The sequence below is a fragment of the Melanostigma gelatinosum genome (genome assembly GCF_949748355.1).
Source record: "Melanostigma gelatinosum genome assembly, chromosome: 11".
Classification (NCBI taxonomy): Eukaryota; Metazoa; Chordata; class Actinopteri; order Perciformes; family Zoarcidae; genus Melanostigma; species Melanostigma gelatinosum.
The window spans coordinates 16,072,302-16,084,856 of record NC_136644.1 but is presented as its reverse complement, the minus strand read 5'-3'; the positions used below and the strand labels follow the sequence as shown (position 1 = coordinate 16,084,856).

The window sequence follows — 12,555 nt, the reverse complement described above, 5'->3', positions numbered from 1 at the left end:
CTCTGGAATGTTTTAATGCAATGAATGTTCTTAATTGTTTTAAAATCTCCTTTTCTTTTGCCTTATGTTTTGACGGTTTTATGTGACGCACTTTGAATTACCTTGTTGTTGAAATGTGCTTTGCAAATAAACTTGCCTTGCCTGCTTGCCCCTCCCACCTACGTGATGTTACCACAATGAGGCCATGGAATTTAGACTGGGTGGTTTGCCAGCTAGGGACCAACAAAATAAGTTTTTCTCACAGATAAGCTGAGAAAATAAACAATGTGTTGTTTTACTGTCCCATTGGACATGTTAGAATCACCCTGGATTCACCCTACAATTTATTTGAAAATGATAAGCACAGAATACTTCTAAATCTACCTCATGTCAATTCCTTTTGAAAAGGATTACTGTTAAACAGTGCCAGACCCAAAGCTGAATGATTTCTTCAAAGTAAGTTGAATGGTATTCCTCAAATAGCACCCCTCCAAAACTGGCTGGATGACGTGTGACATACATTCCTCAACAGCACATTTAGAGAGCGTGAACAACAGATCACAGCCAACCAGCTTCTATCGAGCCGATACTCATGACATGCAAACACAAATGTCAAATATTTTGGCCGATGATGGCGTCATTACCTCCATGAACTAGATATTCAAGGAGAAGACAGACAACAAAAATAAACACACATTAAAAGTGAAAATAATATTTATTCAGACAATACCCTTTTAATCTAAAGTATATGTATGAAAAAATATAAACAAAAACACAAAAGTTCAAAAAGATTGTTCACATTCACTAACTTCTCAGCTGTCACACACTAACCATAGCATACACTGAGTGCATTAAAATAAGCTTGTGTTTGCAAGTTAAGCAGACGGGGATTTCAAGCATCAGTCTGGGTGGCATGAGCCCTTTGCTCTAGCGAGGTGGAAAGCCCCGATGTAGCCCCCCCCTGCCCCTGAACCCTCCCCTGTCCCCGCGGAAATTTGGCCGGTTTCTTTCACGGCCTCGGTCTCCGCCTCTTCCTGCATTTGGCCCACCACGGCCCCCTCTGGTTGCCCCACCACCACGTTCCGACTTCAGCTTAGCGGGGGGAGACTTAGGCCGCAGCCTCTCTATATCCTCTGTGCAGCCAGACAGGTGGGAATTGACAAAATGCGAGGCGTAGCTCTCTTGGTTAAAGTTACTGTTTGTCAAAGTAGGACCCACGGTCAGCCAGCCTAGAAGGAGAAGAAAACCAAAAAGCAAAAACATGAGTATTGAGAAACAAGCAGAGGCACAGAGGAAGACGAGACACTCAAACTAAAAGCAAACATAGCCCACTGTACAATACGCAGTTATCACCTAAATTGACCATGGAAAGAGATTGTCCAGCTCACCTGGTCTGATGGTCGAGTCTCGGCCGAACAAGTGCAACCTCCTGCGGCCCAAACAGAAGTGCTCAATTATGTGGAAGATCTCAACAGGCTTCTCTACATTTCCCATCTCAGGCTCCTCAGTGATGATCAAGTCAATGTCCACGTTAGCATGGATGAAGTCACCGTCAGTACTCCTACGGACTGTTCCCTTGATTCCCATTAGGCAGTGTTCCTGGAGGGAATAGGTTGTATACATCATAATATACAGTTTAAACTGCTTTTACTTGACATTCATCATATGTAGAGGAGTTCATTTAAATTGGGTATCTATAATTACAATTTACAGATAAAAAGGAACAAATCCCAAAGCAATTTGATTTTGTAAAATTTACATTAACATGTACCGTATTTCACATTTCTGCTGTACCTTGGTCCTCTGGAATACTGCTTTTGGGTCCAGTGCCTTGGTCTTGCCTGGGTTATTCTTGTTGGTCTTGATCCAACAGATATCCTCACAGCGCCTAAAGCCCCACTTCCTCAAACACTGAAATGGGTGTAAATACAGTTAATGTGATGGACTATGCACTACACACACTCACCATATCATAATTATGCAGACGACACACAAATCTACATAACTATGTCACCAGGGGACTATAATCCCATACAAGGGCTGGGTAACTGCATTTAACAAATCAACAACTGGATGTGCCAGAATTTTCTTCAATTCAACAAAGATAAAACAGAAGTAATTGTTTTTGGTACCAAGGACGAACAATTGAAAATCACCGCTCAGCTTCAGTCACTGATGTTAAAACCCACAAACCAAGCCAGAAATCTAGGTGTAGTTATGGATTCAGACCTCAACCTGAACAGCCATATCAAGACAATTACAAAATCAGCCTACTATCACCTGAAGAATATATCAAGGATTAGAGGACTTATGTCTCAACAGGATTTGGAAAAACTTGTCCACGCATTTATCTTCAACAGACTGGACTACTGTAACGGTGTGTTTACAGGTCTCTGTAAAAAGTCCGTCAGAAAGCTGCAGCTGATTCAGAACGCTGCAGCTCGAGTCCTCACTAAGACCAGGAGGGTGGATCACATCACTCCAGTTCTGAGGTCTTTGCACTGGCTTCCTGTCCAACAAAGAATTGACTTTAAAATCCTGCTGTTGGTTTACAAAGCACTGAATGGTTTAGGCCAAAATACATCTCTGATCTGCTGCTACCTTATGAACCATCCCGACCCCTCAGGTCGTCTGGGACCGGTCTACTTTCTGTTCCCAGAGTCAGAACTAAACATGGAGAAGCAGCGTTCAGTTTTTCTGCTCCACATATCTGGAACAAAGTCCCAGAAAGCTGCAGGTCTGCTGAGACCCTCAGCTCATTTAAATCAAGATGGAAGACTTTTCTGTTTGCTGCTGCCTTTAATTGAACCACTTTCAATTAACATATGAAATAAATTTCCTGCATTTCTGCATTTTACTACTGTATTTTATTTCTTACACTGTTTTTTTCAAAAACGTTTTAATGCAATGAATGTTCTTAATTGTTTTTAAATCTCCTTTTCTTTTGCCTTATGTTTTGATGCTTTTAATGGTTTTATGTGAAGCACTTTGAATTACCTTGTTGTTGAAATGTGCTATACAAATAAACTTGCCTTGCATTGCCATAGAGATATTAATATTGACAGTTCATATTTTTTTGACAGTCTGTGACGTCCAGCCGTCTGTTGTCAGAGCAACATTACCTAAACGCTGCGGGGGAAGTTTGTAGCGCGTGTGCTGCTGTTAGTTTCCTGCTCAGCTAGTTTAGCATAGCGCACTTCCCAGAAGACAGGTGCCTCAGATGACCGTAGAATGTTTTTCTTTCCTGGTGAGAGTGACAAGACAGCTTGTTGTCTGTTACGTCGTGGTGGGAGTGTCAGACAGTACAGGCGAACTTCAAATAATTGAAGGAAGGATGAATGGAAAAATGTACCGAGACATTCTTGATAGAAATCTGCTCAACTGGTTTCAGAGAAAGAAAATAAAGCTGCTAGAATGGCCCAGACGATCAGCTGACTTGAATCCAATAGAAAATCTATGGAAAGAACTAAAGATCAGAGTTCATAGAAGAGGCCAACGGAACCTTCAAGATTTGAAGTCTGTTTGTGTGGAAGAATGGGCCAAAACCACACCTGAGCAATGCATGGGACTAGTTTCTCCTACAGGAGGCGTCTTGAAGCCGTCATTATCAGCAAAGGCTTTTGTACGAAGTATTAAATCAATTTCAGTCAGCGTGTTCAATACTTTTTCCCTGTGTCATTCCATTTTTTTACACATAACTTAATTTCTGAACTTATTTGTTTGTATTTCTTTGTATGTATGGATTACTTGGGTTGTTACCGACATCTGTTGAAAAGTTCATGTCAACAGCATCTTTAGAAATATATTTACTGAGAAAAATGGTGACTTGTTCATTTTATCCGCAGAGTGTGTGTGTGTATGTGTGTATATATATATATATATATATATATATATATATATATATATATATATATTAGTGCTGGGCAACGATTAAATTAGCATTTAGTTATCGCTACTGAGAATTTATCAAACATTAAAAAAAAGGAAAAAAACATGACATAGATAGGTTTGCAGTTTTCAAGGTGTATATTTCAAATTGCATCTATTACACACATGAAAATATAGATGTGAACACCGACTGAATATCTATTATCAGAATGATTATAACTGTATTATAACTGCTACTGTGTAAAGGGAATACTGCTGTTAAAAAGCACCTTATTTGTTTCAAGTGTTTGCAAACCAATTGTTATTGCACTTTTGTTCATATAGCAGTACTTTTAAAATAAAAGTGCGCAATACGCTACTTTTGAATTAATTATTGAACTTTGCGCATAACAATGCGATTTATCGCGATTAAGAACTGTCATCGTTGCCCAGCACTAATATATATATAAAAGCTTAAATGCAAAACTTGACATCGGTTTGCCTCGATTCAGTTTTCCATATTTGACTGTGAGGCAGTGTTATTTACAAGCTCAAAGACGACATACATCACATCGATGACAGACAATAACATAACAAAGTGATAAATACTGCTTAAATAAGGATTAAAGGACTTATGTCTCAACAGGATTTGGAAAAACTTGTCCACGCATTTATCTTCAGCAGACTGGACTACTGTAACGGTGTGTTTACAGGTCTCTGTAAAAAGTCTGTCAGAAAGCTGCAGCTGATTCAGAACGCTGCAGCTCGAGTCCTCACTAAGACCAGGAGGGTGGATCACATCACCCCAGTTCTAATGTCTTTGCACTGGCTTCCTGTCCAACAAATAATTGACTTTAAAATCCTGCTGTTGGTTTACAAAGCACTGAATGGTTTAGGGCCATTCAAGTTTATACAAATAAACTTGCCTTGCCTTGAATTACCTTGTTGTTGAAATGTGCGGTACAAATAAACTTGCCTCGCTTGTCTGACAGCCTGCCAAACATGAATCAGGGTGTGTCTGCAGTCAGGCTGAATAGTTTAATCTGTTTTGAACAGACGAGATCATAACATTACATGAACAATTGCCCAACTGTCAGAAGCACACTGAACCAACCAGTTCCTGAATGACTGGCAGAACGCAGTGTTAAAAAGAACTTGCAAGCCTCACATTGCAAAACCTTGAGAACCCAGTAAAGAATGAGAGATGTATTGCACACAGAGTAAGCGTTTTCCTGTAATTGACTTTGCGCTTTTGATTGATTTAAGGACAATGTTACCATTCTGCCCAAGTCCAGGCCTTCACCAGAGCCGCACCAGAGAAAGACAAAGGAACGAAGAGAAGATATCTCCTCAATTTCCAGTTTCATGATCTGCAATCGCAGAGAACAGAGAAGGGAAAGAGGGGTGAGGGGACACAATGTCATAGTCATCCATGCAGGGTGAATAAACCACTCACTAATCACTTTAAGACAGAACAGGACAGGTGATTCTGCTATGCCATCTTCACATCTGGACATTGACAGGCTCATTCTGAATATTTGTCACCACCTACTGGGAGAAGGTCGGCATACTCCTACTTATTTGCACTCACAAGCTCTTAACATTGTGCGTTCACACATCACCGATACTGACTTCCACACCATATGGCATTTAGAATTACAGCTTAGAGATGTGGCCCATGAGCCAGTCATAACAATATTCTATATTTTTCACATACTAGCACAAACTGCTAAATGTAAAACCAGTATAACATGCATACATACATCATCCCAGGTCCAGAAACGCTCAGTGTGGCTGATGCCTGATTCTCTGTAGTATTCCTCTAAGGGAGGCTCAAGCAGAATGACATCAAACTCGCACTTCAAATCTTGCAGGTCAAAGTGCATTGGATCAGCCTGGAGGTACCTTAAAACACACACACGCACACATTATAAACATTTTAAAGTTAATACCAACTTGATCTCAATTTGGTCTTCTCAATTAAAGTTTTTTTTGTCTCTAGGTGTAATCACATTGACATTCCGGTAAATATCTACTCTAATATTCATTTCAAATACATGGGAGGAGTGTTGGTGGTGGAGATGAGCTCGTCCTTCAGTCGGATCAGCTCTCGAAGCTTAGGGTATTCTTCAAATCGGTCAGCCAAGCCTAAAACACAGAAGGCAACCAGGTCAGAACCACACACAAGCACGCACATGTACATGAAACAGATAAAACACAAGCACACACTCACCAACATCTCTGATGAAGTTTTGTGGCCGGTGCCCTGTGTCAACAAAGTGCTGACAGTAGTCATTGTGAGGGTTCAAACTCTGGGTACCCTGAAAAAGAATGAATGAAGATAAATAAGAAATGCAGGAGGAAGGGTAATAAGAGAAATACATCTGCATAAACAGAGCCAACATATCGCTGGGTTGTGTATTCAAGCATTTTAACAAACATTTGATGTCTGGAATTGGAAAAGTTCTAATACAATTTCTGCAATATCTAAAAAAACTTTAAAACCTTTAGTTTTTTAACATAATAATATAATATAAACACCACTCTGGATTTATAGGGCTTTTTTATTTTAACAGTGTGACGTTGTACACACTCTTTACTTGATTAAATGCAGATCATGTGCATTGTAAAAAAATCAAAACTAATGATGCTGCAAACAATCAATAATGTCTGACCGAATTTCCTTTTGCTGTAGCTACGTCTCATTTATTATCCTAATTATAATGTTGAAAGTGAGACGTACAAATACGTGTAATTCAGTTTTCCATATTTGACTGTGACGCAGTGTTATTGACAAGCTCAAAGACGACATATGTCACACCGACGACAGACAACAACATAACAAAGTGAAAAATACTGTTTGTCTGACAGCCTGCCAAACATGAACCAGGGTGTCTGACACAAACACATTTAAAAGATGGACATTAATGATCCACAATTATGTCCAAAAGGGATCAAATTGACTCGTTTTTCTTTGGGAATATAACGCTGTTATTGCATTTGAAACAACATCAAAGAACAGAAAACTAACTTTACTTTTAAAAACTGCACACTACAAGAGCTATAACTTAAACCATCTTCAAATATACCAATTGTAAAATGCAATCAGTCACCACATTAATTAAATCACAAAGGGACGGACAATCACTCTTAAAAGCATTAATCAGAATCAGAATCAGCTTTATTGGCCATGTATGCATGCGCATACATGGAATTTGACTCCGGTTACACATTACTCTCATCGTACATACACACATATGAAATAGATACAATAAACAAGAGAAATATAAGAAAAACAAGGACATTTAACAGCTATATACAATATCAGTAAAAAATATGTCCCACACAAAAGTGTGGGACATAAGAGTGATCAGCGGGTGAATAAATAAAAGAAGCTCATTCCAGAAGTGCTTTGACAGAGTTGTCAGGCAGTATAACCTCATCTGAACACCTGTGAGATTAAAGAGGCTCGCATGACCCTGTTATACTTACCATATGACAGAGGTGGGTTAAATCTCCCTTACCTCCAAGGATACTATTGGGCTGCCCAATTACGAGCAGCTTCATATTGGTTTGAACACCAGTCAACGCGGCACTGGATAAGGATGGAGGAAACCACAACTTCCAAAATCCCCTTATATCTCTACCTCTACTCAGCAAACGTAGCCACTTTGAAGAAACACACTGCAAAACCCTTTGTTAAAAATACGCTGACAGTATGGCATGAGGTGTTAAGCTATCTTGGGGAAGAAACTCCTCGATCCCAATACTCACCTATTTGGGGGAACAGAAACTTTACGCCAGGTACTAACGACTCTGGTTTTAAGTTATGGGCAGACAGAGGTATCGGAAAGATTTCAGATTTATATGATTGTGATACTCTTACTCTTAAGTTTTAATGACACCAAGCAAATGTTTAGCACAGCTACAAAACATTTTTTCAAGTATCTCCAGATAAGAAGCTTCATAACAAAGACACAGAACTCTGTAAATCTCCCCTCTCTAAATTCTTTCGAAAAGATAGCTTTAAACCATTATGGATCAGATGGACTGATCTCAAAGTTCTATCAGACTATCATAGCTGCAGCAAAAGAATCCTCCGATGACAAAAGGCTAGCATGGTGTTCAGACCTAAATGAAGAAATCACTGAAGAAGAGTGGCAGGACATATGTCTACAGAGTCATGTCCAAACAATAAACTCAAGGTTCAAACTTCTCCAGTATAAATGGGTGATGAGAACATACATTACTCCAGAGTTACTGCATCGCATGTACCCCAATACACCGGATGCTTGTGTTAAATGTGGTATACATAAAGGTAGCTTGTCTCATTGCCTTTGGGAATGCACCCTCATTCAGGATTTCTGGAAAGAGATTCTTACAATTATATCTAACTGTATTAACGAACAACTTCCATTATGTCCAAAACTCTGTCTTTTTGGGTGTTTCCCAGTAAACTGTACACTTAACAGTAGCAAAAAGAAGATGGTCATATTTTGTCTTCTTGAAGCTAAACATAAAATTGCAATGGCTTGGAAATCTGTTCACAGGCCGAGCAAACGAAATTGGATAGAGGGACTGATACAGTGCCTCGCCCTGAGAAACTTACATCTGCAGTTAAAGGGAAATATAACATCTTTGCAAAGATTTGGGGCTCATTTATGGAGTTTCTGGAGGGGGAAGATTTTGTTGTAACCATATAGTCTACCGTTTTCCTTTTTGTTTCCCTTCCCCGTTTTTTTCTCATTTTTTTTCTTCTCTGACTGGTCACATTAGGGAATGTGGGAGCATTCTATTTGTTGGGTATAATATGTATCTACCTGTGCATGTACATATCTGTCACCCTCTACTGTTATTTTTAATTTTTGTTCCTGCTGAGAAACAGTCAGTAACGTCCAACAACACATGCCATTTTTATCTTTATTTGAAATCTCTCTAAGTGCCTTTTGTTGTGCCTTGTTTGTGTATTGTGGAAAAGCCAATAAAAACATTTGTAATAAAAAAAAAAAAAAAGAGGCTCTTTTTCCTGCTTCTCTCATACACATGGGACCAGTATTACCAGTGCAACTGTAGATTGCTTAAAAAGGCCATGCCTTGCATGCACAGAACCGGTAACACAAAAACTGTGTCAATGTGCCAAATACTGGCACTATTTCTGTTGATGTTTTCTAATGTAGCTATACTTTCTACCTGCTTGATATGCTACAACAGCATAGTTAGTGAGACGCGACATAAAAGAGACATTGTGTGCATAAAAGAAAGGGACAGCAAGAGTCTAACCTTAAGGAAAGTACTTGAGTCCTTGTACACTTCCTCATATGGGTTGCTTTCATCCAGCTGCTGCACCTCCACCTCATCCTAAAACATAAAAACACAACGAGGTTCATCTTTGTCGTCTATGAAAAGTTAACCTGCGTATGAGACATGTGTGGTTGGTCGATGAGTACAAGTGAAAAAATATTGATCATAAATATTCATAAAATATGAGGGAAATCACATTCATGACAGTCATTTATCCCATAATAACAAATAAAACCAGTAAAGCTGTTGGGATAGTAAATAGAGGGGAAAACATACATTATTAAAGGACTTACGGTAAAATAGTTACGATTCATATTTTCAAATCAATCAGCTGGAAAACAAAGACTAAGCAGGAACATTGTTAATCCTGTATTCTGCGCAAGTCAAATATTCACCCCAAAGTCATCCGGAGGTGAACCTAATATTTCACACTATGCTCAAATATTTAATTCATATTTTACTATATCTTTCTATCGTGAGTTCAAAATACCAGAGGCTGAACTGCATCAGGGCGATATTGTAATCATTTTGGACGTCCCTTTACATTCTGATCAGTAGTTGGGACTGCTGGTTACCATGTGGTTATTTCATGAAGACTATGTATTTTTTTTGAATTACCAGAAAATGTGCATTATTATGATGAATCAAGAAATGAAAACCCCTATAGCGGGATTAAAGTTGTTGGCCATATCACCCAGCCTAGTAGCACAGACTACTTTCAATAGAGCTGGCTAATCGTCTGAGACCCTCAGGCAGGCACCCTCTTAACTGTCCCACTGGTCGGACAAAAGACCACACCTCTGTTTCCAGTGTCCTGAGAAGATGCAGTTTGTTCAGTCTGTGTCTTCTTTTAAAATATTCCCCCATACAATCACTCAACAGCTTGTCCTGATTTTAGTTGTCTCCTCTTCTATTTATTACACACACTTTGTTTTATCTGCTGCGGTTGTTTCCTCATGTATTTTGATTTTATTGTCTTTCTAATTTAACCCATGTAGATTCAAAATGCTCACCTTTTGTTCTTCCACATCTTCCTCTGTGTCCTCTCCCTCCTGTGCCTTCCTTTTGGAGGGTGCTGCTGAACTGTCAAATGAAGCCCTGCAGAGCACACACAACACAAACAGCACAACAGCACAACATTTACATGTTAGTCTTGGGGATGACAAGACAAAACTGGCGAGCAAGATGGACAAATGCTAACAAAGATATGTTGAAGAAGAAAAGAGCGAGGCTGTGAATGTAGCGAAATGAGTGAATTCAACATGCTCAATATGTGCACAAACACAAGGACTAAATGGCACAAATAACTCAAAAAGGCTTGGGCAGCTACTCTGCTTAGCAAGCTTTGTTTGTGTTCTTCATGCCATTAAGTCAGTTTAGTTCATGCGTTCCCAAGTTTTGGTGAATTTGGGCTCGCAAGATAGAGCCAGCACAGCGCACACAGGACAAACAATTACACAGGACAGATCATCCACTCATTGCATTTTATGCAACCAGCATCAGATTTTCATAAAACTAACCACAGAAAAAACCTCAGTGCTTAAGTATGTGCCATTTTGATGAAATATTCTACACACAGTGGATTCTACACACATATTGAAAATAGTTCACACAGCTCTACAAATAACTGTGAATCACTTAAAACTTCTCTCGACGCAAAATGTTGTCTGGCGCTCTACATTTGCATTTATAATAGCCTACAGGTAGATGTGTGGCTGTGATAAGCAACATGATGTGATGGAGATTGTTTGGGTTCAAAACTAAAAATAATTTCCGGACCAAGCCCCAGACAACAACACGTTTTCTTTGAGGAAAACTCTACAGGAATCCCAAACTGTCGGTGCATCCTGACAGGGAGGGCTCGGGTGACTCTGGAGACTTTTGGTGCCCCCCACTTTCAGGTGTTTGGAAGGGTAACTCCATTACAGAGATCAGAAAGAAGCCATTATTACAAGTGGGTGCATTAGAGGCTGTGGCAATCATAGATTATCACATTTCCTACTTCCACCCGCTGTAATCAGCTCCCCCAGTCATGACGTACCGAAACTTTTAAACCCCAAAACACCTCCATCACAACCTCATAGCAGCCACATATCTACTTTAATCAGGAGGGACCTTAGGGATTCATAAGTGGAGCGAGAAGATTTAGGTGATTCAAAATGTTTCACGGACATGTCTGTTGATATGCAGAAGAAACTGTATGTACAATTAATCAATGTGTTTAATGTGTTTGGGTGGGGGGGGGGGGGTATTACATATCTTACCTGCATGTTTCTCTTGTCTCTTCAATCTCCTTCAGTTCATCTTTACTGTTTAGGACAGCTCCGATGCTGTCTGCACTTTCAGCGCCCAACTGTGGTTAGACAAGAATGAGAAAGCCAGTGTAAAGTCACATATTTTCAAATTCTGGTATTGTCTCCTTTAATATATTATGCATTGTTGGACTCAACGTTGTTGTACTTAACGTTTCCTTTCTCATTGTTTTGTAATGCTGTTATATAGCTACAGATTCAACTATTCTCACAGAAATAAAGCTCTATCTTACCTCACATGTTACACATTACGTTACTGTAAATGGATCTCAGTATATTTTCTTAGTAACTCACTTCTAGCGTCATTGTAACTGACATGGCGTCATTTGTGTTAGCTATATTTGCTCGGATAGCTTTACCATGTTGATTTACGCGATACACGTTATATTCAGCTAGCTATATGATCACCCATGTGTGCCACAGAACTATGCCCATGTTCACCACAAAGTCCAGCATCACCATTTTGTTATCTAGCAGCTCCAAAGATGGTGAATAGATAGAGCTTAACTTAGCTAAGTTAGCTACGTGCTAACAACAAGAGGCTACCTGTCCACTTGCCTGTTGAGCTAAAAGCTGCCGCCTAAGTTTTTGTCGCTCGCGGATCTCTTGTAGTCGACTGTTCATATCTTCAGTTGTAATGTTTTCTTAATAATGCGAACTTTCTAGTACATGTGGTCGTTGTTACAACAACGTTTTTCATATAAATGTAATCGGCTGGTTATCTATAACGTTCGACAACAATTAGCTAACCTCTAATAGCCGCTAAAAATCAAAATGGGTGTGCTCGTTATGGACACCGGGGTGCTCGGGTTCAATTTAGGGTCTTAGATGTAACTTAGTTATCCGGCAAAAACGATGCTTATGACACGGGCTGCGCCTGCTCAATAGTTGCAATCTCAGTCACGTATACGGGCTTTTTGCATCCGCAACAATCTTGGCAGCCCGGTTGGAATGGGTCAACAGGCGAACGGAGCAGTTTATCGAGTGTCGACTCCGCCAAGCTGGGCGAATTTCGGCGTACGCTGGTCATAATTACGAGTGCACATGTCTGGGGTTGAATGGACGCGGCGTGGTGATGTCACCATATGGCGCTTTA

The 12,555-nt window shown here is 39.7% G+C and overlaps 1 protein-coding gene across 1 annotated transcript; it reads right to left on the bottom strand.

Moving 5' to 3' along the window:
• Positions 1 to 906: 906 nt before the first annotated feature.
• Positions 907 to 12,208, bottom strand: mettl14 (methyltransferase 14, N6-adenosine-methyltransferase non-catalytic subunit; the record flags this gene model as incomplete). The annotated part of the gene is made up of 11 exons (XM_079279553.1): positions 12,018 to 12,208; positions 11,412 to 11,500; positions 10,161 to 10,245; positions 9,127 to 9,204; positions 6,080 to 6,167; positions 5,904 to 5,994; positions 5,610 to 5,751; positions 5,124 to 5,216; positions 1,774 to 1,890; positions 1,368 to 1,578; positions 907 to 1,208 (listed from the first exon to the last, which is right to left on the bottom strand). Exons 1-11 carry the CDS (start codon positions 12,081 to 12,083, stop codon positions 907 to 909), a joined length of 1,362 nt encoding a protein of 453 aa, XP_079135679.1. The 5' UTR covers positions 12,084 to 12,208.
• Positions 12,209 to 12,555: the final 347 nt, after the last annotated feature.